Source organism: Diadema setosum, chromosome 21 (assembly GCF_964275005.1).
Source record: "Diadema setosum chromosome 21, eeDiaSeto1, whole genome shotgun sequence".
Classification (NCBI taxonomy): domain Eukaryota; kingdom Metazoa; phylum Echinodermata; class Echinoidea; order Diadematoida; family Diadematidae; genus Diadema; species Diadema setosum.
In genome coordinates, this window is record NC_092705.1 from 23,302,734 (window position 1) to 23,330,276 (window position 27,543).

General features: G+C 39.3%; 1 protein-coding gene across 1 annotated transcript; it reads left to right on the forward strand.

Moving 5' to 3' along the window:
• Positions 1-990: 990 nt before the first annotated feature.
• LOC140244528 (integrator complex subunit 13-like) lies at positions 991-27,026 on the forward strand. Its single transcript, XM_072324155.1, has 14 exons — positions 991-1,034; positions 1,879-2,176; positions 3,261-3,335; positions 3,849-4,042; positions 5,718-5,798; positions 6,617-6,839; positions 7,872-8,166; positions 8,534-8,577; positions 13,419-13,728; positions 16,862-16,938; positions 17,579-17,736; positions 19,216-19,449; positions 22,632-22,753; positions 26,881-27,026. Exons 2-14 carry the CDS (start codon positions 1,955-1,957, stop codon positions 27,024-27,026), a joined length of 2,181 nt encoding a protein of 726 aa, XP_072180256.1. The 5' UTR covers positions 991-1,034; positions 1,879-1,954.
• The last annotated feature ends 517 nt before the right edge of the window (positions 27,027-27,543 follow it).

The window sequence follows — 27,543 nt, forward strand, 5'->3', positions numbered from 1 at the left end:
CCCCCCCCCCCCCGTAAATGCGTATAATAGTGGCACTAGAAAGAAAATAGAAACCTTGATGCGTTAGCGCAGTAGGGGGGCTTTGTTCAGAAGCTGCGCTGAAGGCCTTTTTTTTTTTTTCTTTTCTTGTTTTCTTGTTTTCTTGCTTGCTTGCTTGCTTGTTAGCTTATGAAATGCCCCGCCCCACACTACCTTTTAAAAACGTGGCGCCGGCGCCGGGTGATTCAAACGAGGGATTATTATGTATACACGCACATATTAATGTCATGCCTAGTTAGGCATTCCTCAAATCGTTTACTTTTAGTCTAACCTTTTAGGATTATTCAATTTGAAGAGTTTCTTCCACGAAAACAATAATATTTCGAATGAAGGAATGTTAATTTCAAAACTCTTTTCTTGATAATTATATTTAACTTCCGGTGAGACGTTTTTACAAGGATGAGATGGAATGAATGATTTTGAAACTTTTAATCTACGATCCTAAAAGTCACTTGACTCCTTTTGTTTCGTTTCGGTCGTTTCGCTTATTTCATCTCCCAAAAAAAAATGTACAGTGAAACATTTGAATACACTATTAATGACACGGGCAGTCGTGATACGTTCATTTTTTTTTCTTCTTACCATGCTGCTGACTTATTGTATTTTTCGTTTCATTGTCTTTTGGACAAATGACGAATTTGAATAAACGAAAAGTGAATTTGAATGAGGAATTACCGAGGTGATCAAAACTATCGTGAATTTGATAGCATTTAGTGTAAAATCGAATGGCAAAAATACAAAATTGAGAGGGAAAACATAATTCAGTTCTTTTGGTACAGAGTGCAGTACATCCTTCCCAGCAGCTGCTGTTAGCTGCGCGGCCGCGGCCGCTGGATGGTGTTGTTTCTGGTCGGTAAAGACGCTGCCCGCCCTCTCGCGGTGAAAGACGCTAACTACAAGCAGTGCCGTATATTAAGATATAATATACGGCACTGACTACAAGCCGAGAATGCTGCCCCCGTCTTGTGAATGTGAGGTTCTGTGAATCTGTAAATGTGAGTAAAAATGCCCTAAAAAACAATTTTTGACTTTGTTTCATTGTTTTCAATGATGGCTAGACCAGTGCATCGTGCAGTATTTTACTGATACCCTGTTGACCTGATTTGTGAGAAGTACAACGGTTTGAGCGAAGAATCTTGCTGTTGCTCCGTTTCGCAGTCCCACTCGTGCATGTTCGTGTCACGATATTTTACACAATAACACCATGAACACCGAATTCGGTTCGGTGAATATGACCGAGCGATGATGATGATGGGTCTCAGCACTCTTCTAACTATGCGGAAGGTGGTCAAAAAGGAGTGGTTCTTGTCATTCGCTTCTTACCTCGACAAGATGTTGGCTTGTCCTCATAATTTGCATGAACATTCGATTTATACTTTCATGTTTTTATTGTTTCACCTCCCATCGACCATCTCATCTGATCTGAGCTGAGTTTATACTTTGATGAATCGAACACGAACAAACGTTAAAGTTATAGAAATAACCCAATTGTTTTGCATAGGAACAAGATGCTCCTCGCCTTGATGTCTAGAATGTTGTGGGCTCACACTATAATGTAGTGGCAGACAGTTTTGAGGATTGTCTGGACTTTATTGAGGGTGGTCAATACACTACCTCGATACACTGTACCACCACTGCACCAGTTAATTTAAGCATGTATGTTAAATTTATCTGGAGGGAAAATGTCAATATACATAATGTAACATTCATGCACGTCTAGGCTATCTACAGTACTTGTATCTCTGCCTCTTCGAAATACATGGTACATTTTGTATACTTCATGGAAGAAAAAAAAATCTCGATTTTTTTTTTCATCTTCTTCTTTGTATGCTTGTTCAGGATTGATGCACTTTATGCTCATTGTTTGTCACCACATTGTCTGAGACTCGAGGACTGACTATTCTCAACAAAGAACATGGCGTTCCCAGAGAGCATGAAGACAGTGTTTGTGATTGACCACAGTCACCTCTTCACCGAGTCCTGCAGCCAGCCCTTTGAGTTTGACCTGGTCAGCAAGTCTCGTACTCCCGGCGTCATCCCTCTCGCTCCACTCTGCAAGTCCCTGTGGACGTGCTCCATAGAGGCCATCATGGAGTACTGCAGGGTCGTCTATGATATCTTCCCACAGAGGAGATATGTAAGTTCAATTCAAACACTCAATGCATGTGTATCACCTTGAGACATAACGATTATAAATTTGATGAAAGAAGGATATTATTCAAAGGGGTGAAGGTTCAGGATGTTGAATTTACAGATCAACAGTGATCTTAACAAATTAAATTTGTAGAGGGAGACAAATTGAAGAAACTCACACCTGATAATAACTTTGTTGGTTGTTTTGGTTGCCTCTCACTTTCATTATTGTTGTTGTTGTTGTTGCCACATCTTTTTACACCAAGTATAGAGTTTGACGCTTGTTCATCCTTCCTCCCCCTGCACTCATGCTCTGTCACTCTTTTAAATTCTTCTTATTTAGCCTTGCATTGTTCCTTATCTTGTTTGATGTTGCCTTCCTATTCATCTTTATCCTTAACAGGTTGCCCCCTATGATCCTTGGGATCATTACTGGCCCACCTCTGCCTTTTGTCTGTTCACCCCTTTGCTTTAATCCCCCTCCCTTTACCTGTTTGGCTCCCTGTCTTTGACTTCTAACCAACCCCTTTGTTTTCATTGTTCTATGTCTTTAGCCCTCCTCAGACTGATCCACATGTTGTGTGTAGTCCATACACATGTATGCCATTGCTTTCCCTACATGTCATTTTGCCTCTGACAAAGATTCTGCTAGGATCAAAAACCCAGGCCCCTTTTGACTCCATGCATGATAATTATTACATTATATCAGGATAAAGTGACAAGATATTCACATTGATTGAAAGCAGTGATAGTAATGATTTTGATAAATATATGTCTACCAGTATGTAATATTTTCTCATCATCAAATCAAGATAGAAAATTTCAGCCCATTGGCTACAACATGCATTTCCCATAGACACATGCCCAAGTATACTCGGGACTTGTCTTTAACGGGTTAAACAATCCCTCCATGGTGCATTATTTGGGTATTAGTGTTATACGATCTTGAATACATTTTTGCTATAAAACCAATGGGTCTTCTCAGTGTTGTGCTTCTTTTATAATTTTCCTGTGTTTTCATTGCTTTTTGTTTAACTCACACCTTGATTATTATTGTTGTATATTGGTGATGCCTGTTCCCTATTCAGATATGCTTGATCGCCAGTGATTCACAAGGACATGTTATCAATGGCTGGAGGGGTGAGGAGCAGAATACAGCTCATGTGAGTATGTCTCCACGTGGTAAAGCCAAATTTAGAATCATTTACTAGTAAATCAACTAACATTTTGCCCAACAATCAAATCTTGATTTAAAGAGGTTTATTTGTCTTGACCCCTTGATCTTGAGTGCTCATTACGGCATCATGTGCAAAATTAATTTAAAAATTGACTTGTCCCTTAATTAAATTGTGTGAAAGACTCAACCTCACTCACATGCACAACACCACGATATCCTCTGTAGAGACTTGTATGCTTGAAGTAGTAAGCAGTCATAGAAAAAAAAAAAACAAACAACTGCTTGTTCAGTACAAAATATAATGTTGTCTATGTACAGATCAAATGGTGAGATTTTTAAAGCAAAATCAAAGTGTTATGGTGTGGATTAGTTCATTTCTGTTGACTAATCTTTTAATTACCAATCCTCCCGAGTGCCTTTGGTATTGTTTGGTTATGATAGCGTTAACTGACAATAAGTCACATGTGAACTGCAACACTTTTCTGTCTGTGTATTACAGATGATGACTGCATTGGCCCAACTTGGTGCACCATCAGCTGATGAGAGCTCAGAAGAATCCAATATAACCAATGGCCTGGAGGGTGCTGTGGAGATGCTTTGTGAGAAGACAGACATACAGCAGGATCTCTCCACTGGAGACAGTTACTATGGCAACAACAGGGGAAGAATTATCTGCATCACATCACTACAGGAGTAAGTATAGGAAAGAAAATACTCATAAGAAGCCATGTGTAGATGTATGCAGTAACATATGCATTCATTTAAACAAGCAGTTCAGGTGAAATTCTCTGTATCACCAATACCTAAGTGCCGTGTGCAGAGCAGTGTTTTAGATGCATTATGGAATAGCTCAGGGGACAAACTTGCCCCGGTTTTGGCTGCATAAGCACTTAGGTCTTGTTCTGTCTTTATCCAGGAAGTATTTTTTGTTTTCTTCGCTTTCCATCATATGCCCAGCACATTGAAGCCTTGCAGTAGAGAACCATGACTCTATTGACCATAAATCAGTAAAGTTTAGAAACTTTCAACTCTTACTAAAGCTGAATTATAGGCAAGAAAAAAGGAGTGACAATGAAAAAGCAGACAAATAACTCCATTGAATTGTATAGGAACTCTGACATGCACGAGACAACCGGAAGCGACGATGGCACCGAGGAATCCCGCAGTGCATCTGTGACAGGGCTCTTTGGCGATACCGAGAATAGAAGCAAAAATTAAGCCAGACCAGGCATAACAACAAAGCTACCAAGGTGATGAATGTCACACATCCAACAAGGATCTAGACGTAGCCTCCAAATTTACGTAGTTTGATGCTACCTCCAGCTTTCCCTTGTTTTGTTCTGCCTCTGTAATGCTGACATTATTTTTTCTTTTGTTTCATCTCAAATGAAACACTTTTTTTCCCTAAACTGCTGCCTTGCCTTGGGCATATTTTATCTGTTGAGATATTCCTTGACAGTAGAGAGTTTTTGAGTTATGAGGTGTAGAAGGTTGCAGTTTGTAGTATGCTTTAGCCAGTAATAGTATGCTCTTTAAAGCCAAACGGTTTGGAGTTTTTGATATGCTGGAAGAGGGAATATACCTAAAGTGCAGGATTCCTATACCTGATGTAATGATATGATATGATATGATATGATATGATATGATATGATATGATATGATATGATATGACATGATATGATATGATATATGATATGACATGATATGATATGATATATGATATGATATGATATGATATGATATGATATGATATGATATGATATGATATGACATGACATGACATGACATGATATGATATGATATATGATATGACATGATATGACATGACATGATATGATATGACATGACATGATATGATATGATATGATATGATATGACATGATATGATATGATATGATATGATATGATATGATATGACATGACATGATATGACATAATAAATAACATGCTTAAAGGGGATGGTGATCGTTAATGGCCCGTTAATGATTGCCCCGTCACTGTACAGGCATGCTAACCTGGAAACATTGAACTGCACATTGCTTGAATATGAGACCATTCTGAAGCAAATAATTTTCACACAACAATAGATATATAATGTACTCTTAAATGAATCCCACAAGGATTGGAACAATCGTCCCCCAGCATTCCCACTGATTTCAACTGATCAGTTACTAGCCATCCCCTTTAACATGATTAATGATTATACACAGTTTTATGGGAATATAACCATAGGACATGTTTTTGTCATGTTCCAATAATAATCAATAATATTCAAACAAGCCCGACAGAAGCCTTTAGAGTAGCTGCCACCTGTTATACCTCATGGAATTAATACCAGGTAATTGGTGCTGTCTATTCCCACTTACAGAAAGAGGCAGATGGATCAGCTGGTTAACTTTGTGAAGGACACAATCCAACATCAGAACAAAGTGGTCTCGGGCTCTGAAGAGTGAGTGTTAACCTGTTGAAGACTAGCTCAGAGTATACGCGGGCATATGTGTGTAGGAAACGTTTGGTGTAGCAAAATGAGCTCATCCTCAGCGGGTTAAAGGGATGGTATAATTTTGATTGAGATTCAGATTCAGATTTTTGTGAGGTAATGAGAAACCACTGAATTAGAAACCACTGACAAAATACTAACATACAATTCTAAGAGGAATTCAAAGTTTATTTGATTTTAAAAAAAAAAACAGTTTTGAAATGGCTGAGATATCCAAAAAGACAAGGTAAAACAAAGTGATTAGTGCCTCCTGGTTTTTTTTTTACATCTCCGCCATTTCGCAACTAATGTTCATCAAATAAACTTTGAATTCCTCTTAGATCTGTATGCTCTTTCATATTTCAGAAAAGGCTTCTAATTATCTCTCACACACACACACACAAAAAACCAACCCAAAGTTTGAAACTGGATGCTCCATCTCAACCAAAACTATAACATCCCTTTAACACCATCCTTCAAGATCCATCAAGTCCTGGGGATGGAAATTTTACTGCATATCTTATATTGATGAAATGTTACCTGGAATTAGTTTAACTTCATTTATTCTGCAGAAAATCTAACAGAAATTTAACCAATAATTTGCCAATTTGAGAGAAAAACAGAAGCCTTATTCTTCCCAACAATTTGCCATTTTAATAATCAGTGATATTTATAGCAGTAAGGAGGCTTTTTGAAATTCAGCAAACCAAAACAAACAGTTAAATATGAGCATTTGAGATTTTTTTCTCACCTGACCTCTCTTACAAGTTTCACTACACTTCCCACAGCCTCATTGCCATCGACCACTGCGAGTTGGTGATCGTGAATACTCACCCTGTGGACGAATCCCCCGTGGTGAATGCCAACCGAGATCTCTGGGACGCCTCCCCATGTCTGGCGTGTCGTGCAACCACGACGAAAGCGGGCCGACACCTGGCGACAAAGCTCTTTTATTTGGTGCAGGATCATTTTGACCTCGTCGTCACAACAGTGACTGGTATACCAATGAAGGTGAGTTGTGAAGAGATCTGTTTGAAATTCTTACACTCTTCCAAGTTAGTCTCCAAACTTGTCTACATGTATAGTGATCTGATACAACCTACTTACATCTAACCCTCCCCCACCCCCATACCAGTTACTTTCAGATTATGCGCACAATGGTGTGTTTGCGTGAAATGGAGAAACAAAAAATTTAAGCCAAAACATAGTTCCCATATGCCTATAGAGCTGTAAGCATAGGATATGTGTGAAATAACGCCGTAATAGCACGATTTCACTTTGATAACAACAAAGTGCAAAATATTAGCCGAAAAAGGCTTGCTGGAATTCCACAATCTCAGAGTTAACCCAATGATGGTTGCTGTGTAATTTTTCATAGTGGATTATTGGTAATTGACAAATTGGGCCACAGCGATATCCATTGGTCTTCCACGCTAGATTGAATTGGATGCTGTTTGTTGGAAAATAAGATTCCAAGAGCACAATCTATTGTTTCATCATGTTATGTTCCACATTCCCACAATGCTAAATGCGGGGTATATGGGGAGGGCTCTTCTGGAATCAAAGTCATGTACTTCAATCGAAATTATTTTACACTTTTGATCTCAAAACACTACAAAACAACTCATCAGAAAATAAAAACCCAGTGAAATATGTTGCATTTAATTTATAGTACAAAGTGCAAGTTGTTAATAGTTACCTTCACTGGATTTTCATGCATCTGTGCTCACTGACAAAGAAAGCCCCGTGGCTGATGAGCAGAGGAAAAAAAAATGATCTGATTGAAGATTAGCCCGCCAAACTTTCAAGTATTCAAACAAAAAGAGACCAGGGCAATCCTACATATGAACGTTGTAGATATCTGTGTCTTGATGAACGAATATAAGAAGTGCCTTGGTATAAATTTTGTTGTCCTCTCTCTCTTTCCACCATTGGTGATCACGATTTTTCTCCTGTCAGATAATGGACTTAAACAAACTAAAAATTTACACAAATGATCAACAAATAAACAAATTAAACAAAGAATTATGATCTCACTAACAGGAGGAGCAAAATGCTGGAAGTTCAGCCAACTACGACGTGGAGCTGCTCCACCACCGACAAGCCCATGAAGAGATCCACAAGATGGAACACATCGTCGCCGCCCAGGAGCTCAAGTCTGAAGGGGAGGGGAAGGGCGGGGCAGGGGCGGGAGCCAGCGGGAGTGGAGGGGGCGGTGGTGGAGGAGGCGGAGGAGGAGGAGGAGGTGGAGGGGGCGGAGGAGGCGCTGATGGCGGGGGTAAACTAGGTGGGAGCAAGGTCCTGCTGAAGTGGTGCCAACCAAGAGCAGCCAGTTCAGGTGAGCGCATTTAACCCTAATCAGGCCAGGCTTTTTTGGCTATGCCAAAACTGGAGTGGGGCGGATTCTGCCCCCCCCCCCCATCACATTTTATGTATTTGTGTTTTTTCAATATCATGTGTCCCCTCCCCCCATGTCACAGTTGAATCTGCCACATAGTAGTAGAAAAGTAATGTTTAAATCTTATTCCTGTTAAATGTTCACTGAGTTATTCTGAGTGTCAATATACCCCTTGATATTCCAGTCAGACATAATCATTCTAAACATGGCATTTGGTAATGTTTGTGCTGACTTGTCTGTAAAAGGTACACTGACACAATAATCTATTATGGTTTTGATTGATCATCTATCTGTATCATTCCTTCAGAAATCCTGTACTGTACAGCTGCACACAGAGTGTCAACAGTAGATGTGAGTAGTCATGGTGATTTATTCATTCAATGATTTTTATTTATATGGTTTTTTTTTATTTATTTGCATATTTATTTATCTATTTATTTATTTGTATGTATGTTTGTTTATTTATTTCTGTCTTTATTTGTTTGTTATTTACCTATCTATCTATTTATCAGTCCATGTCGGTATTTTGTATGTATGTATGTATGTATGTATGAATGTATACATCTTTCTTTATTATTCAAACAGGGTGTTCTTGACAGTGCTTTTACGCTGCTATTTTTCTTTAGGGTCAGCTGGCACAATATAATATGTGCCAATTGGCCCAGATGTCCGGAAACTAGTTGTCAGTGAATACAGGTTACATATTAAAATCCCTCTAATACCTATTGTGTCACCATGGCCATCCTGTTTGACTGAGACACATTGCTACACCTGAGTGGGTTTGCTGACTCTACAACTAGGTCAAGTTTGGATCGATTACTGAATGCTGATGAAAATTTACCAGTCATACCAACAATCTATCTCAGAAGAAAAATCAGGATTCACCCTATATGCCCCTGGCACTCACCAAGCTTTTTCATCAGCATTCAGTAATCCATCCACACTCGACCTAGTTGCAGAGTTTTTAATAGCAAGCCCACTCAGGTGTAGCACTGTGCCACAGTCCAACAGGAAGCCATGGAGACATAATAGGTATTAACCCGATGAGGACGAGTCCCCGAGTATACTCGGGCAGGTGTCTAAGGAAAATGCGTGTTGTAGCAAAATCAGTCTGTCCTCAATGGGTTAATAGAGGGATTAGGTAGCCTCTGTTGACTGACAATTGGTTTCCAGACACCAGTGTCAGTTGGCAAAGAAAGTTGTCCAGTGTGCCTGCCAATTAGTGAACAAAGCACAGTATCAAGGGATAAGTGTGTTAATCCTGTGCTGCTAAAGGCATATTTTGACAGTACCAATCCACTAGTAAATGGATAAGTACTTTTCCTGACACACTATTAGTCACTCCCAGAGTGATTTGCTGAAACTATAGGGCTGCAATGTTTGTTTATTTGTCGTTGTTGTTTTTTTTTGGGGGGGGGGAGGAAAGGGGGCATTCCCAAACTCTCCAAGGAATTCTAAAGACCTGTGATAATTCTTTGTAGAACAAAGTGAAATTTATTACTGTAAAAGTGGATTTTTTTGCGTGACTAATTTTTCGCGCCGGCAGGGTAAGAAGAGTTTCGCGTGATTTTAAAGACACCCAGTCGCGAGGATACATGGACATATTTCAGCCGCGGGCGGCAGCACGTAAACTCGCTTCCGAAGTTGCTACGAAGCGAAATGTGTGTGTGCGCAAGACATCCCTAAAGCAATGTATCGCGCTATAGTATCTCGTTTGCTCGCCTGATTGATCTGAGCGCGGGGAGTACGTTTTGTGTAATGTGAATTGAATGTATGGTATACTGTATGTACTGTGTGATGCAATGTTCGCATGAGCTATAGTAGCTAGCTGCCTATACTTCGTACGACTACAGTGTACGCCTTCTCTTCATCGCACCTTCGATCGTCGTCACTCGTTAACTACACTGTAATCGTCAGATCAGATTATATATAGGTAGGGTGGCCATCATGGACGATGACACATCGTCATGGGTATAGCGGATATTACCGCCGAGTTGTCCATTCTGAACGCGGACGATTGGGTCGGAGGCCCTGTGTCTTGTATGGTAGCCCTACTACATATCGACCATCCTTATTGAAACCGACCGCGTATAATTCGCGCACTGAACACTTAGTACGCACTTCTCTGCGCGCAAAGCACATAAAAATGGATTGGCTTTGAATGTAGATGAGGATGGTGTGGGAAAACGCGATAATTCATTGTTCATTAATGGTTTTAATCAAGGACAAAATTTCGAATGAATATTTTCACCGAATCGTAATGACAGCACAATGTAATGTCTATGTAAGTTTCTAAAAGGCTTCTAAAAACTTCGTACAACACGGTGTTCAATACAACTCGGTTTGCGTGCATTGTCAATGCAAAAACATTTTACCGCGGGGAACTGAAACGAGGCCACGCAAGTTCGTCGGCGATATTTTTGCACTGAAACTTCGAATCGAAAACTGAACAACTGCATTTGATAGAGCTGGATTTTCTCAATCACTTAGGTCAAGTTTTTTTTTACGTGAATTTCAGTGTTAAATATTCTTATCAAGCAGATAAACATTAGGCGGTCGATTAGTAGTAGGTCCAACCATACTTGCCCTGGCGTGTGTAAATTCAGGACGGGGAAGCGACTGTGCCCGTGCAGGGCCAACGGCCACAGTTGCACTGCACAGTGTACCTGTGGCCGTGGTAGAAGGGGGCCGTGCACCAACCGACATACCTTCAAGTCGAAGTAGGGCCTAAACTAGAATCTATTATTGTTAGATCTATCGTCTTTGAACCTATAGTTCCCCTGTTTAAACGTTAGAGTTCTACCAGATCTATTGGGTTAGACTACATGTATGATGGAGCTTGCGATCTATTCATTTTTTTTTTTAATTTATTTGCAAATCCTAAATCATATTCTTGGGGAATTTACATAACATGATTGATATGAAAAACTTCTCATTTAATGGGACTAATGACATTAAACTGACCCAGCAAATGTCATTTCAATTACGGCATTATCATAAGTTGACATAAATGAGAACTTAGAGAAGTTTTTTCGCGGAATTAAACATAGAAAAATAGGCCTACTTGTCGATCAAACGCAAATGCCCTAAAGTTACTGATACTAGATTAGAAAAAGTCATTCCACTTCAATCATTGATTCATGTGTAGACTTCTACTTACACATCATCTGGATCTGGATTCCTTGAAGTTGTTGACTTGGCCAGCTGGGGTTGCTTGATTGGCGTAAGCCGTGGCAACACAATTCCACCGTGCATGTCGTAACACGAATTTGCACATTCTAAATAAAAATTCCTGCAAAACTGTTCATGCAACTCCAGCAAGTGGAAAGCAAATTTTTCATCGGCACGCTGACGCTGAAGCCTCCCCCTCTGGTCTCTTACTTGTCCTCCAGCTAAGAACACGTCTCTCTGCGTTCTCCACTCGTCGATAGCGTCAAACAAGTAGATACGTTGCCTCGAGTTGGACGGCTGTTTGATCTCCGTTGTGAGGTTTCATTACTAAACCAAAGCTAAGGCTAAGCCGAAACAGTATAGCACTTTTTATTGCAAACAGTACACGCATACCACACACAATATTGATATTGACATACCGGTACCGACGACTTTCTATCAACTTTGTTATGTTACGATCCGGCCCAACGTACTGTAAGGTGTACGTATAACACATGCAGCTGACCCAGCAGACAACATTGCACGATGAGATCATAACAACCTGCCATATGGCCATATGCATTGCAACTTGCTATACATGAAGCTCAGAGTTTTAATATTTCTTCATCAAAGCATATTTATAAATACCAAATATTAAACAACGTAATATATGAATAATTTATGATATTGTTATATAATATTTTCAGACATTTTGAAATATTGTTGCTTAGATTGCTGAAATTGGCACCATAGTGCATATAAAAAGAGACTGGAGCCAGATACGTACGTACGTACCCGACAGCTCTCACTACTTGTTGTGTCGCGGACCGGGAGAGATTTTCATGCGCATGGCTGTTGTGCGGTTTTGTGCATGCACCCATTCGGCCCCATTCGGTAGGTATTCGGGCGTCCATGTTGAAATTACATTGGACAGCTCGCACGGCGCTCGTGCCCCATCTGGTTTTCGCTGGTGCGCTGCGTAGCGTCGTGTTCGGCATTCGGTACGTACGGGGGTACAATAACGGGAGGAGCAGCTTGTCGTGCTTTTCTACTGAGCTGCGAATCGCCTGCGACGACCGGCTGCCTTTAATTACGCGGAATCAAGGCATCAACTACTGAAACATATGGCAAGCAAAAATATTTGCGTGCTTTGATTTTCGCGCTAGTTTCTGGTTTGCGCGAATTGTGCGAAAATTTCCACTTTTACAGTGTGTGACTGTTTAGTAAAACATTGTAAGTGTGACACATTTAGATATTGAAATTTAGCTATTCCAAGATGGCTCTGTCTTAGTGTGGAATTTGTGAAATCAGTGCAGAAAGGGAGTGACATTGTAGACCTGTACTCATATTTGTCCAGACAGAGCCAACTTGTCTCCAACAGTTCAACAAAGCATATGACTAGAATTTACTTGAGACTTTGTGTTGGATGCTTCCCTCAAAACTCAAATAGATCAAAATATATTTTGAAGTGTTATATTACTGACAACCAGTCTTCAGTGCCAATCCTGTCTCAGTGTCAGGGTTCCAAGTAAATTCTTTCCTGTACATGTAGCAGGGATGAGAGAATTCATAGTTAACTCTGATTTCAGATTTTTCACTCGGCCCAAAACCCATTTTTGAGACTTTTTGGCAAAATCATATGCATTGACATATTCTCAGTTTAATGCAATTCAGACTTTAATAGCAGAAGTTTCAGATTTCCTTTTAATTCTGTAAATAGTCTCATACCCCTGACAGACCTCCCAACCTTCCTAACTGAAAAAATAGGGATGATTTGGCTACAAAGTAGGAAAGAAAGAGCAGTTAACATAGGAGTGTGTAGTAAAATTATCCAGAAAAATAGGAAACTCCTGTTGAAACAAGAGCTGGGAATGGTCAAAATTCAGATTCTTTCCTCCAAATTCAGTATGGTTGGGAGGTCTGCCCTGATTTAAAGAATACATGTAGTTTTCGCAACTCATGAAGTTGAATTCATGAAGACACTGTTGGAGTAGAGCGACTGATGCTAATTGGGGATTTTGGATGGGACTCTTTATTGTCAGGTGAACAGCCGGCCCTCGCTCTGCCTGACCAACTTCCTGCTCAATGGCCGCCAGGTCATGCTGGAGCAGCCACGCAAGCAGAGCACCAAGTGTCTGTCCCACATGCTGGCCAGCCACGGGGGCGAGATCTTCCTCCACGTCCTCTCCACCACCCGCTCCCCGCTGGAGGACCCGCCCTCCATCAGCGAGGGGTGCGGCGGGCGCGTCACCAACTACCGCATCAACGACTTCGGCGAGTTCATGAAGGAGAACCGCCTGGCCCCCTGCCAGCCAGAGGCCAACAGTGAGGCGGAGTTGCCAATTGAGAGAGGTAAGAGTCAGAAATATTGTAAAAAATATGAATTAGAGAGTCTGATTTATTATTAATTAAAGGGGAATGAAACCCAAATATACATGTGGATTGAGTGAATGCATCAACATTAGTAGAATACATCAGTGAAAGTTTGAGAAAAATGGGACTGTCGATTCAAAAGTTATAAATTTTTAAAAGTTTGGAGCGGCCATCACCAATGTGACATCACATAATGAAGAACGATATAAAGAAAATATAAAGGAAATTAAACATACAGTGTATTTTCACTTTTCTGATATAATTAAAGAGCACTTGGATTACCTCTTTCAGAATGCAGTGTTATTAATATTTCCCTAAACTTTTGTCAGTAACAAGTCTAAGGGATGTGTACTTTTCATAGAAAATGAAAATTTTAGTGAATTTTCTTTATATTTTCTTTATATCATTCTTTATATGTGAAGTTACTAACTTTAGTAATCTTCTCATCCAGCAATGGCAACACCAAAACTTTAAATATTCGTTACTTTTGAATGGATTGTCCAATTTTTCTCAAATTTTCACTGATGTGATTTGCTAATATTCCTGCATTCACTCAATCTTCATTAAATTTGGTTTTCATGCCCCTCAAAGGTTGATCAACAGATTTAGCCTAGCCAAAAATACAATCATTTTGATTCCACAATTTGAAGGGCCAGTTACTAGTAGCTCTTTATGTGCCATGTTCACACGCCCAGCTCAGTCAATGGTGTGCCAAGTTCGCATATTCTGCTCAAATGCACAAACCCACCCGAACCGATCAATAACTTGCCAAGTGTCACAGTGCAACGAAAGCATTTCTTGCAATTTCATTCCTGTCACATGTAACTTGCAGTTTGTGTGATGATTGACTATCAAGTGGTGTTCCCTTCTGGATTTGAGAGTGAATTCTATATTTCTGTCACTGTTTTATGTGCCAAAGTCCTGCCTCTACAATAATGTACAATGTACATGTAGCTACTCGTCATTTGAGAGCAAAACAATCAAAGATTTGTCATTCAATTTACATCAAACCAAAACTTGACATTTTCTCTCTAACTTTGCTTGTTACATATCAAGGGTTACTAAAATCTGTAAAAGTATAAGATTTTAAAGTGTATCTTTGCCCCCCAAATTATTTTTGATATGTGAAAGAGACACATTTCAGTAGTCCATTGCACCAACTTTCAGAGAAAATGGGTCATTGATTAGTGAAATAATGCATCTGAAAGTTTCTAAACACAATGGGTCTGGAGGCAAGACTACAGCAAACCCTATTGTTTGCAGTGGGTTACGGAACTACAGCAGTTCCTGAATCTCCCATACACAGTGTGTTTGGAAACTTTGAGATGCATTATTTCACTAAGTAATGACCCATTTTCTCTGAAAGATGGTGCAATGGATTGCTGAAATGTGTCTCTTCCACATATCCAAAATAATTTTTTGGCCAAAGATACACTTTAAAAGCTGAATTTTTTCCAAAGCGTGACTATGTTGCTGTCGCAGAAAAATGTGAGGGGGTTTACACCATGCATGGCACATAAAGAGTTAAGCCTTTCAATCCTTCTCAAAAGCAAGGAGGGAAAGAATTAAATACATTCCTTCAACTCAATTTCTTCAAGCAGCAATGCTGTACACTGACTGAACATGTTTTGGTCTAGTAGATTGTGCTTTTTGATTACAGTATCAAAAAGAATCAGACTTCGAACCAGCTATTTTTTAGTACACTGTTAGCCATTCGTTTGATTTCAATAACCAGGGATGCCATTAATAATGTTACTGAGCATTTTGAGCACTGCAGCTTTATGAAAGGATTGCAGTACTGAAAACAACTATCAACATTTTATTCATACCATAATCAGAACATGTGAGATGTCTTGATTGAATCAATGTAAAGAAACCTTTGATTGGCAGTCTAGATTTTAGCAGTAGTAATTTGTATAAGTGTGTGTCTTCAAAACGAAAATAAGACTCCCCCCCCCCCCCCCCCCCCAAGTACTCACCTTACTTTTACAATTTAATTTAATTGTTTGACTGTAGTGAAACACCACCAACAACAAAAACCGATAATTAACCCTATTCCCACCGGGGGGGGGGGGGGGGGGGGGGGCATTTTGGCCCCCCTCGACGTTTCGCATGATTATTCCGCAACATGTGATGCTCTCGCCACAACATTTTATGACTTTTTTCTTTCAAGTATTGCGCAACTTTTGAGACCAAATTTAAGACCGATTTGAAGCCATGCCCCTTTGATAAAAATTTGTTGACCCAAAAATTTTTGTGAGGATCGCGTGATCCATGGCCGAGATCTGAAGGGGGGCCAAAAAGGCCCCCCCCCCCCCCCCCCGGTGGTTTGAAGTCCCTCAAAAAACCTGATGGGATTAGGGTTAAATGGTTAATAGCAAGAAGTCATACAAGAAGCAAGTTTCCTGAAACTGGTGGTACAATATGTATTAAAAAATGATGCCGGATATGCATCCAAAAATAACGGTCTAAATCAAGTAACTTTGAAATACTCCTCACAAACAACAGATAAAAACAAAAACTGTACATCATCCTTGTTAATTTCTTACTTTGTGAAATGTCAGTCATTACCTATTAATGGAGAAAAAAATACCTTTTTTTTTTTGGATATCATGCTCTAAATATACCATCTTACATGTATATCAAGGGCATTGTTTCTGCTCATACCAATTTCATCAATAACGTAGGTGTTTTTATTTTTTTCTTGTGTAGTTTTGTCTTTCTTTGCCGTGAACATAGGACTTCTGAGCAGTTGATGTAAACGTTTCGTAACCAAGGTGGATGGAGAGTTTGCCCTTGATAGCATGTACTGACCAGAGTATAGAGATTTATTCAGAGTTTCCGGAGCTGTTGCTACAAATTTAGCTTTTCGATTTCAAGCGACTCTATTTCGGGGCAGCTCTATTTTTTGAGTAGATCTCAAAGGAAATGGTTTTTATAGGCTTCACAGGGCACTACATATTTATATGACATAAATATGCTGCTAAATTTGCAGCCCAACAGTAATTCATATGAAATTCATGAAAATCAAACCCTCGCGAAGATAACAGCTTATACAGAATATAGTATTTGTGTGTGTATGTGTGTTTGTTTGTTTGTTTGTCTCCAACAGCCAAAGCACAGATCGAGAGAATGACCAGACACTGGCCGCTGGTCATCAGTGACACCATCATATTCAATATGTCCTCGGTAAGAGAAGTGACCATTACATGCTTGCATCTGCATATGAGTGGAGCCTTTGTTGTTTTCTTTTTCTTTTCTTTTTCTTATTTAATAGGAAGGGAAGATGGGAAACCATGAATGAAATGAAATTGTTTAAAGGCCAAATGAAATCCTTATATGCCTGTAGAAACTGTTCAATTTTACTCTAAAATAGAGACATAAGAAGAAGAAATTTGTGAAATCGGTGATTATAAAATTTCAGTTGGGTAATGATGGAAATGCAAAATATTTAATACCCAAAAAGTACACCGGAAGTATTGCAATATAAGAGCAAACCTGATTATGGTTGCTACATGATGTTTTATATATTATTTGATTACATCAATTTCAATATATCGGGCCATATCAGTGTCCAGTTGTGTGAGAGTGAATCGCTGCATGCGATGCGATGCTACTGCTGGGGCATGATTTGATCATCACATACACTTATACTTGTAACGTTCTATCAGCCCACTGCTGAATGGGGAGAATGGGAAGAATCTGCATAAAAAATGAATATATAAATGATTGGACTGTAAATACCTTTCTTTCATAATGTTGTTGACATGTGGAATGGACCTAATTTTATTTATGTGTTACATTCACATTCATCTCCTCTTGACTTCAGCATATAGACCCTTTACCCTCCCTCCTTGCCAAGCCGCTCCTCAGTGAAGATGAAGTACTTGAGTGCAAGAAGGCCATTCTCTACCTCGTCGGCATGGAAACCAAGAACGAAGCCCTACCGGTGCCCAGTGTGACGACCAGAGGGAAGGGTGCCAAAAGGTGAGTGGATCCAGAGAGCAAGTTTGCTGATTTGCGAATTAGTATTATAAGGGTGGCAGAAAGATTTTCATACATGACCCTGCATCACTAACCAACAAAAAGTCCCCAGACATGGAATTTGAGTTAAGGGCAGATTCTGAAAGAGAAGACTCTAAGCTTTAAAATGATGTATAACTCAATTCAAATGGACTCTCCTGTTTAACCTATAAATATTGGAAAGAAAGCATACACTCTGGAAAAGTGTGAACTGAGAAAAGAGGTTCTGACGTACACGGTCTATTCAAGCGCTTAATCTTTACCAAGCCGCTCTATGCTTTGTGGTGACAGGGACAAAAAACAGGATGTAAACCACTGGAGCAGCAACAATGAAGGGATCATCAAATTAAGCTGAAATTGAACATGCTCTGTCAACTCATTCTGTCCATGATTAATGCCAACTTTCATAGCAGTAGCGTTATTCGTTCAAAAGTGATTGGAGTTGAAAGTGAAGAGTGTGCAAAGAATTTACAAGAAATAAAAAGGGGCCTCTAAGTCATACCTAATCACACTACCCTCTCTCTCAAAAAAAAAAGGGGGGATGGAGAAAAACTGCTGAAACCACACTTTCCCATTCATTTTATGATCCCAAACTTAGGAATAATGTTGAAAAAGAATAGCAATTTCAGAAAATATGAAACACTCAAGATTGACTCGGTTGGCCCATTTCACCTTTTTGAGTCCTCATGTAAAATCAAGGGCTGTGACTTTTTGTTGGTTTTGTGATCATGGTCACATAGTATATCACATCCAAAACAGAAATTTGCCTGTCTCAGAGTGACATATCTTCCCGAGATGCAAATTTTCAGACTGAAATTAGTTACTAATTTTCCAGTCAGCCAAAATGGTTATGGCCAGTGGTGATCACTGCATCACAAAAGTTAAACAGAAAGTGGTAGTTCACTTTCTTGGATATACAGGTGTGTGGTGTGAAAATGATAAATGTTTGCAATGACTTTTATATCAAGTTGTTTATGGAGCTCTCATGCTCTTATTAGTCTCCCCAGCAAAAACTTTGTTCTTCCACCGTGACACATACTCCAAATTGAGTACTTCTTGAGTTAACTTCTTAACTCTCTCCATTAATGCACACACTTTTACTAGCTGTGTTTAGAAGAAGAATGGCTTTATTTAAATAACAGCAACATATTATTTTCTCTCTTTTCTATTTTTGTGATTCTAATTACCCATTGAAAAAAGAAGAAGCTAAATGTATACATGTACACCTGTAGGTTGATGCAGAAAGATGTTTGTTATAGGTTTTTTTTTTTTCTTTTTGTGTGCCTTTATTTTTTTTATTTTCTCAAGTTTTTGTAAGAGACATGGTGAAGAGCTTCTATAGCCCTCCCTGATCAAGGCATGAAGTTCTTTTTGTTTTTTGTTTTTGGGTAATTTCACCAAGCATTTTACTGGTCTTTTGCTTCTGCCCCAAACTTCCATCAGAGATGAGCAGTACCGGCAGATGTGGTCCGAGCTGGAGACGTTCGTCCGGGCTGCCAGTACGACGTCGTCCTCTCACGAGGAGGTCCTGGAGTGCCTCCTGGCCTGCAGGAAACCGGACGACTCGTCTCCGCCCAGGGGGCGCAAGTCGGTCGAGAAAGGCGGTGGCAGCGCCAAGGCCGAGAGGCAGGAGCCGGAGAAAATGGAAACGGCGCCCTCTGTTGTCAGGGCTGAAGCGTGAGTCACCCCCTGTTTACTCTAAAACCAGGAATGTTCCCATGCACTTTAATTTTACAAATTTCGCAAAAGGAAAATGCACATGAAGGTTTTTTTTTTTGACACTGCATGCATTGAATGCCAGTGACAATTCCCGAAAATTTCATGCCACGAAAAAGGCCGTCAGCGCCAATTCGCGAAAAGTGACAATTAAAAACTGACAATACGGAGCCACAGAACGTTTATCGGGGGGGGGGGGGGGGGGGGTGATGTTGTGATTTTTTCCAGATTTTTTTTTTCAGATTTTTTTCCCCCTTTTTCCCTTCCCCTTTTTTTCTGACAAACCAATAAAGTGTTGGGGGGTGGGGGAGGCTGCAGTCCCCCCTCCCGGTTTCGCAGACCCTGCAATATCTTAGATTAAGAACAAAAACGAGCACAAATTATTGGTCCATGCAATATCAAATTCCACCTTGTCACAGCTTGTTCCTTTGGTTTATGGTGTCAAAGTTGTCATTGTCACACTTTTATTCCTTTCTTCTTCTTATTTTGTTCGGATGGGGTTTAGATTTTTGATTTCTTTTTTTTTCTTTTTTTTTTAAATAAGACCTATAGTTTGGAGTTGCCATTCTGATAAACCTCTTGACCAGATTGTGCTGTGAGGTATGATAAGTGGCTGTAGTGTCTTTTTGCAGTACTTTGCTGGTTTCTCTATACCAGAGAACGACATGGCATGTGTTTCATCAACAGGAAATTCATCAACATACAGAGGGAGCAACCACAAAGCTAATCTGTTTGCCCGACTGCTGATACGTGAAGCCTTCAAAACCTATGCCACAAAGTTGTTGACAGGATGGGACTATTTCTAGGAAAGGACAAATTGGGTGTGGCTGAAGCCATACAAGCTCATGTAGGATGCATAGAAGTCTTCCAAAAAGCTTTTGTTGTAAGAAATATTAATAGAGGAAAATGAAATGCCATGGCCTACACTGTAAGGCTTCCTGACGCTTTAATCACAAAGTGTAAACAAGGTCAGAAGGGAGGCTTTTAACTTCATTTTTATGCCTCTGCCACAAAACGTCACTGAGGGTATTATTTTTTCGGGTTGCCTGTCTGTCCGTCCATCCGTCTGTACATCTGTAGTTCCATTTGTAATTGATTTTGTGGATGATGGTGTGTTTACTTAAAAACTGTTTAAGGTAGCCAAAGAAAACATGGCATTTGTATATAATATGAGTACAAAGCTGTCCCTATCAACATCTGGGTGCATGAGCTCAAGGTCATAGATCATAGGTCAAGATCAAATTCTTGAAGGGATGGTATAGTATTGGTTGAGGTGAGGATTCAGCTTTTAACTGTTTGTGAGATACTTAGATACCACTTTATGAAATGGTAAAGATCACACAATTCTAAGAGGACTTCAAAGTTAGTTTGATGAAAATCAGTTTTGAAATGGCTGAGATATCCAAAAACAAAGTAAAGCAAAGTGATTGAAATAAAAAAAGATGGGACCCTCCTTTTATCAGGATTTGCTTTGTTTTGGATATCTCAGCCATTTCAAAACCAATTTTTATCAAATAAACTTTGAATTTCTCTCAGAATTGTTTGTTCTTTTACATTCCATTAAGAGGTTTCTCATCTAAAAAAAAAAAAAAAAAAAAAAAAAAATGTTCATAAACATTGGAAACCTGAAGCCCTATCTCAACCAAAACTGTGCCATCCCTATAAGTTTCATTATTTTGTGTGACACCGCTACTGTATCTTTGCAATGGTGGATGGTATTTTAATGAAACTTTGTGTATACATATGTCACAAGATAAAAATTCTGTAGCAAAAGTTTTGGACCATTGGGTCCAAGGTCCAGGGTGGACTGACGATGCTAAAATTTCACTCTTTTCTCCATATTTCGGAAATGGCCCAAAATATCTTCATGAAACTTATCAGCAGTATATAGGCATGTAATACCCGACAGTGGTTCTCTTGGAACTTTTTTGGTCATTTGGTCAAAGGTCAAGTGTAAAAGGTCAGGTTGAAATGCCATAATTACACTATTCATTCCTGAAATTGCACTATTTTCTACCTACCATGGAAATACTAACTTTACACACCTCATTAATCTTGGTACAGTGTATATACATGCCTCACCACACAACGATTCTGTTGGGAAAGATTTAGTCCAAGGGGTCAATGGTCAGTAGTATATTTATTGCAGTTGTAAGAATTCTGCTAAGTTCATCCGAGGGAATACTTTTATAGTACCCATTTGAAATTCAATAGTGAACATGTATCTTGCAAACATGTACCACTAATAGACTTAAATTTTCTAAGTGACATTTGTTTGTTGTTAACTTTATAAGGGTTTAATTTTCTTTTATATTGTCAATTTACTCTACATTGAGTCATTAAATGCATATTTTCCATGGAAGGAGTATGAATACAATTACATGTTTGTGTATAGATTCACAGCAAAATTACATGTAATTAGAATGGCTTGTCTCCCAAGAGGCCCTGCAGAAAGAAACTAAAGGCAGTTCAATGTTTCTGTATTGAATCACAGTAAAAATACATGTCATGAGAATGGTGTGTCCCCAAAAGGACCCTTCCAGAAAGAAACTAACACAAAAAATAAGGGGAATACTTGGAAACCATAGGAAACAGTGAATAAAAAGTCAAGTTTTGTTGTCTCTCCCTTTTAAAGGGAATGGCTAGTATCTGATCAGTGGGAATTTGGGGATCTGTCAGATACATTACATGGTCATATTAAGAATCATTACATTTCCAGTGTCATCTCATAAGCATGGCAAAAGAAATGTAAGGATATTCATTTCAAAGGTTTTACAGACTTTATCCTAACTCGGGACATTAGTCATCAATATTGATCAGATTCAAGCCATTTGCTTGTCAGAACAGCATTCAATGCACTGGATTTCACCATGTTTTGAATGAGAATTCTTACGTATGATTCCAACAAAATAATCAAATAAATGAGGACAGCCAAAAACCCAGAAATCTCAATGTTTCCATTGTTATATGCAAATGAAGTCAAACCCAAATTTACTTTAATTTGTAGATGACCACTAAATACATCAAAGTCATGCCAAAGTATGATCATTCCATCATTCACTTATCAGAAAAATACTAAGAATGTTCAAGGGTATGAATAATTCATAACTGTATGTGTGCCTGTGGTTTAATGTCATCTACAGGCCTCCAACAGTAGCTGTGGTTGAATCCAACGGTGGAGGGCTTTTGTCACGAAACCCCCTGGACCCGCCACCAGTCAAGAAGCAGAAGATGAACGTTGGAGATGCAATAGGAAAGGCCAAAGGTGAGGATGACATCATCAGCACAGTGATGATGGTAAAAAATGATATATTTGTGGTTGTCAAACGATTGTTCAATTCAATTCTTTCAATAGTTTATTTATTTCCATCTAAAAAAGAAACGTGATTCAAAGCGGTGCACGTGTCAATTTGACTTTCATCCGACTGATGAGGACAGTTGATTGAACACAATATAAAATATATGCACGGATGATATTATCACAAAAAAGGAACGATGCACACTTTGTCATCGTCACAAAAAGGAAGAGGTAATCATATTACGATGGAAATGAGTGTTCCATTAAAACACCAAGCTTGTAGAATGTGGAACACTGGAATGACGACAACAGCAATACCAATATAGGCCTGCAAATAAAATATATTTATTTAAAATTCATTTACATGGCATTCTACATTTAATCATTGATATATGATGCTGATTAAGCAAGTATACCATCAACAATACTGTGTACAATTATTTTAGAATGCATATAGAATATACCATAACATAGCAATATTATGGCACAGGCACTATTTGGCCATGGATACCAAGTTATCAAGTAGCAAGTGACACCTTTAGACTATTTCTTGGGCTGGATTACTCTTGCAGATGCGATATACCAGAGCTATGTACATTGTACTTTGTATATGGTTCTTATGTAATTGGAAGTGGTAAGTCACTCTTTAAGCCCTGCTAGTTTTGTCCACACTCTGTTTTTGGCAGACATATGGCATGGAATGTGCATGAAAACAGGCAGTCATGATGCTTCTAGGCCCTTTGGAAACACACATACAAGCCAACACACACACACACACACACACACACACACACACACACACACATACACCAACAGTATTAAAAAAAAAAATTTGAAAAGTTTCTGTAATGAGCATGACATTGGTGTTTGCACCAGTGTTGGTCATTTCACAAACTGGTGATCTTGCTTTGATCACCCTTTTGATACACTGCTGTGATGTAATGACCATAAGATGACCATATCATATTGATTATCATGATGACCATAGGCCGTATATGAGGAAGTAGTCATCACCAAAGACATCCCAATGGGTAGCATGATCCAAATCAATGTACTGGCACAAACAACTTGAATTTAAGTAATATACAAATGACCTACAGGTTTGTGTGGGTCGGTAGAAATAGAGTACTCAAGGTACACAGAACCTCCAAATTGTATGAACCCATGGGGCATCGCCGAGTGAGTTTGGATAATTCAGGGATACTGGTGAGTGCGCAATTCCTACTAACCCTCAAACACACAAAAAATATATATCTATGTATCTTTATGAGTCATCTGTTTTATAAAAAGGCTCAAAATTCCTAACAAAATATGGCTAAACTGTGCACTGACTGTAGTTTCCTGATTGCATGGAAAATCATGTGCCCAGCAATTGCCTGATGCGTGGTTAGGGGATAATGGTTTGGCTGAAAGGAAAATAGGCACATAGTGGGTGAGATATTACATGGCAGTGGACCAATCAGATTGCAAGAATTCCAGCTGATAATACAACCGTGTTTCCGGTAGCATTTCTGGGTAGGGAAGCACTGTAACTCTAGATCCCACTTGCTTCCTGGGACTGTCAACCCGTTGAAGACTAGTCCCGAGTATTCCCAGGCTGGAGTAAATGGTAAATGCATGTTACGGGAATATCAGTCTGTCTTCAACGGGTTAGCAATCACAGCAAAGTTAGATTCAGAGCCAAGCCACTGTTATCAAATGTACTGTACATTGTACACTTTAAATAAAGACTGCAATTTTATCTAGTAGGAAGCAGTATTTACCATGTCCTCAATTTGATATGGTTTCAGCTAGAATCAGACATATATTGTATGACGTACAAAGGAAGTGCTAGAATCCCAATTACACAAAAACAAACAGATATGTCCTGCTTCTCATACGTGTTGGGTGACGTACGTGTATGTTTATATGCCTTAATAAAAAAAAGCAAGTGAACAATAATATAACCTAATATAACCTAATATAACCTGTTATTATTTCTGTCCAGTCAAATTTACACAAACAAATGTTTTAAAGGTAGGGGATACCTTTTACAGACCTCCCAAAATGCAGCAAAACATTAAATATGAACCTCAGGGGACTTGTTTAGGCTACTGCTGAGAAATTTGGAAGTCAACAGTTATCTACAATTTGAATAATGCACAAAACTCAACTACTCAGTAGTTCTGTGTGTCAGCCACACTTGAGCCTTTTTGTTGCAGTCTTCTGTATTTTTTTTATCTATAAACACAAATCTAAAAGTATAAGAGCTGATGTAATAACATATAGAGAGTGTGGCAAGGATGTATATAGAAATGTTTGTAAGTTTTGATGAACTTTCTTCACAAAATATACATGATGGACACACATGCAGTGCATGGGTCTGCAAAGGTAGCCTAGTAATGTACTGGAATTTACGGTGAGCCCCAAAAAAAATTCAATTCAAAATCTAACGGTCAATAAAAATGTACTAAATGTTACCTTCCACTTTCAATACTTTATGGGAGTTTCTAAAATGATACTCTCTTCAACATACCACTGTATTTATACAACTCTTCATTTAAGGCATGCAAATGGGATTCCCTACCTTTAAAATTCAGTTTTGCTATTTAATCTTTCTTTTTTTTTTTGTGGCCACGGGGGGAGGGGGGAATGACAGCCCGCCAACAAGTGCATTTACTGCCATGCAACGAACAGAGATACTGCTGACATGTTAGTTGAATTGAGTGAAATTTAGGGGAGAATGTGTTTGATTTTTGTGCCATAAAAAAAGAAAAGAAATATACAGTAGACTGCCTGAAAACTTTCTTCTGCTACCGCTACTTTTACTGCCAAAATACTTGGCTTTGTCCCCACGGAACCCCAAAATGTTTGAACAAAGAGATAAGTACCTGGTAGTGATGCATAAGCAACATACAGGCACAATATTATATTAGGCTCTAACACTAGGGTAAGGAGTACAAAAGACCATCAGTGCCTCTGGAGCGGTGTTTCGTCTGTTACATTGTAGCTCCAAGTAGACAGAATGGCTTGCCTAATTTTCAATTGTATTTGTGTCACATCTAGTCCTGTCTCTTGATATACAGTTAAACTCGCCTAAGTCGACGTCGCATATGTCGAATAATCGCGTAAGTCGATGATTTTAAAAAGTCCCGATTTTTCCCCATTGACGTGCGTGTATTAATTCACTCACAAGTCGAATTTTGTAAGTCGAATACTCGCCTAAGTCGATGAAATTCCAAGAACACTTTCACGGAAAAACCATTGAATTCACTGTGCCTAAGTCGAATAAGATTTTATTGTGTAATAAATCACTGTCATTTATTATTCATTATTCATTACTCATCATTATTTTGTTTGTCAGATGAGTTTGAGGTGACAAAAAAAAAAATGATCTAAAGTCAAAATTCAAAGCGATCGCATGGGATCGTTTAACTCTCTTCGTTATTTGGAGGTCCGCTGGTACAGCCCTGTCAGCTGTCGCGCTACGTACGTACAGCGTTCGTACAGTACACATGGCGCCTGCGTTCATTTACATGTACAGTAATGAGCTTGCAGTGTACATGTAGCTTGGCATTTGCAGCGCTGTGCAGTGGAGTGGTATAATGGATGAAGCTGCTGAGTTTTCAAAGCGGAAAATAGGGGGAAAGTTACGGGCACGGGTAAATCAGAATTGCACCTCTACACGCATTTCAAGCCACGGTATGGTAAACTGGAATCAATCACTGCTCAAATATCGTTCATATTCATGTAAAGTAATCGGACCTGTGCCAATACTAATGCACTGTCCATCAAAGTTAGCCGCGGCCCTGCTGGGCGACCCGTGCTGCTGCGGCACACCGCTCCAGCTCTCGGCTCCAGAGTAGACAACATACATGTACATTAAACATACATGTACGTACCTGTGGTGAAACTGTAAGTCGATTTTTTTTCGACTTACGCACAAGTCGAAAATCGCCTAAGTTGATGTGTTTTGCTCAGTCCCGAGAAGATCGACTTATGCGAGTTTAACTGTATTATGGATAACTCCATGGAGACACGCTTCAGATTTTTCTTGCTGCTCTCTCCTTATTTGAAGTTTCAATTTGTCTGTACATTTTCATTCCTTTTGACAGGGTCTCCAGAGTCACTGCTGTCGCTGTGGAAGACTAGAATTGCTAGTCTCCACTCCAGGAGCCAGAGGGAATTTTCTGGCAGAGCAGAATCAACAGGGGCCACAGCAGACCTCTACCCCAACCTGAATAAGGAAAATGAAAAGTGAGTTTCTGAAATTGATTCATGCATTCATGGGTTGGTGCATTTATGTTGGATGCACACAGGTCAAAATCAACAGAAGTAGTTCTATATATGTGACCCACCACGACAAAAGGATCCGAAAGTCGCTTCAGAAAGTTGCTTCAGAATTGTCTCATATTGAAGTAATGTGCAGTTTAATGTTTCCAGGTTAGCATGCCTGTACAGTGACGGGGCATTAAACTGCACATTACTTGAATATGAGACCGATCTGAAGCAAACAATTTTCACACAACAATAGATATATAATGTACTCTCAAATGAATCCCACAAGGATTGGAACAATCATCCCCCAGCATTCCCACTGATTCCAACTGATCAGTTACTACCCATCCCTTTTAATCACTACATATGTGTGTTTTTTTTTTCTACTTATTGTTTCAGGACCCAGGTAAATGACACAAATGATTCAAAAGTAGAGAAAGAGTGTTGCATGGCTCAAATAAATGTAATTTCTGTGGAGTTTTGTCTCCAATATACCAAAA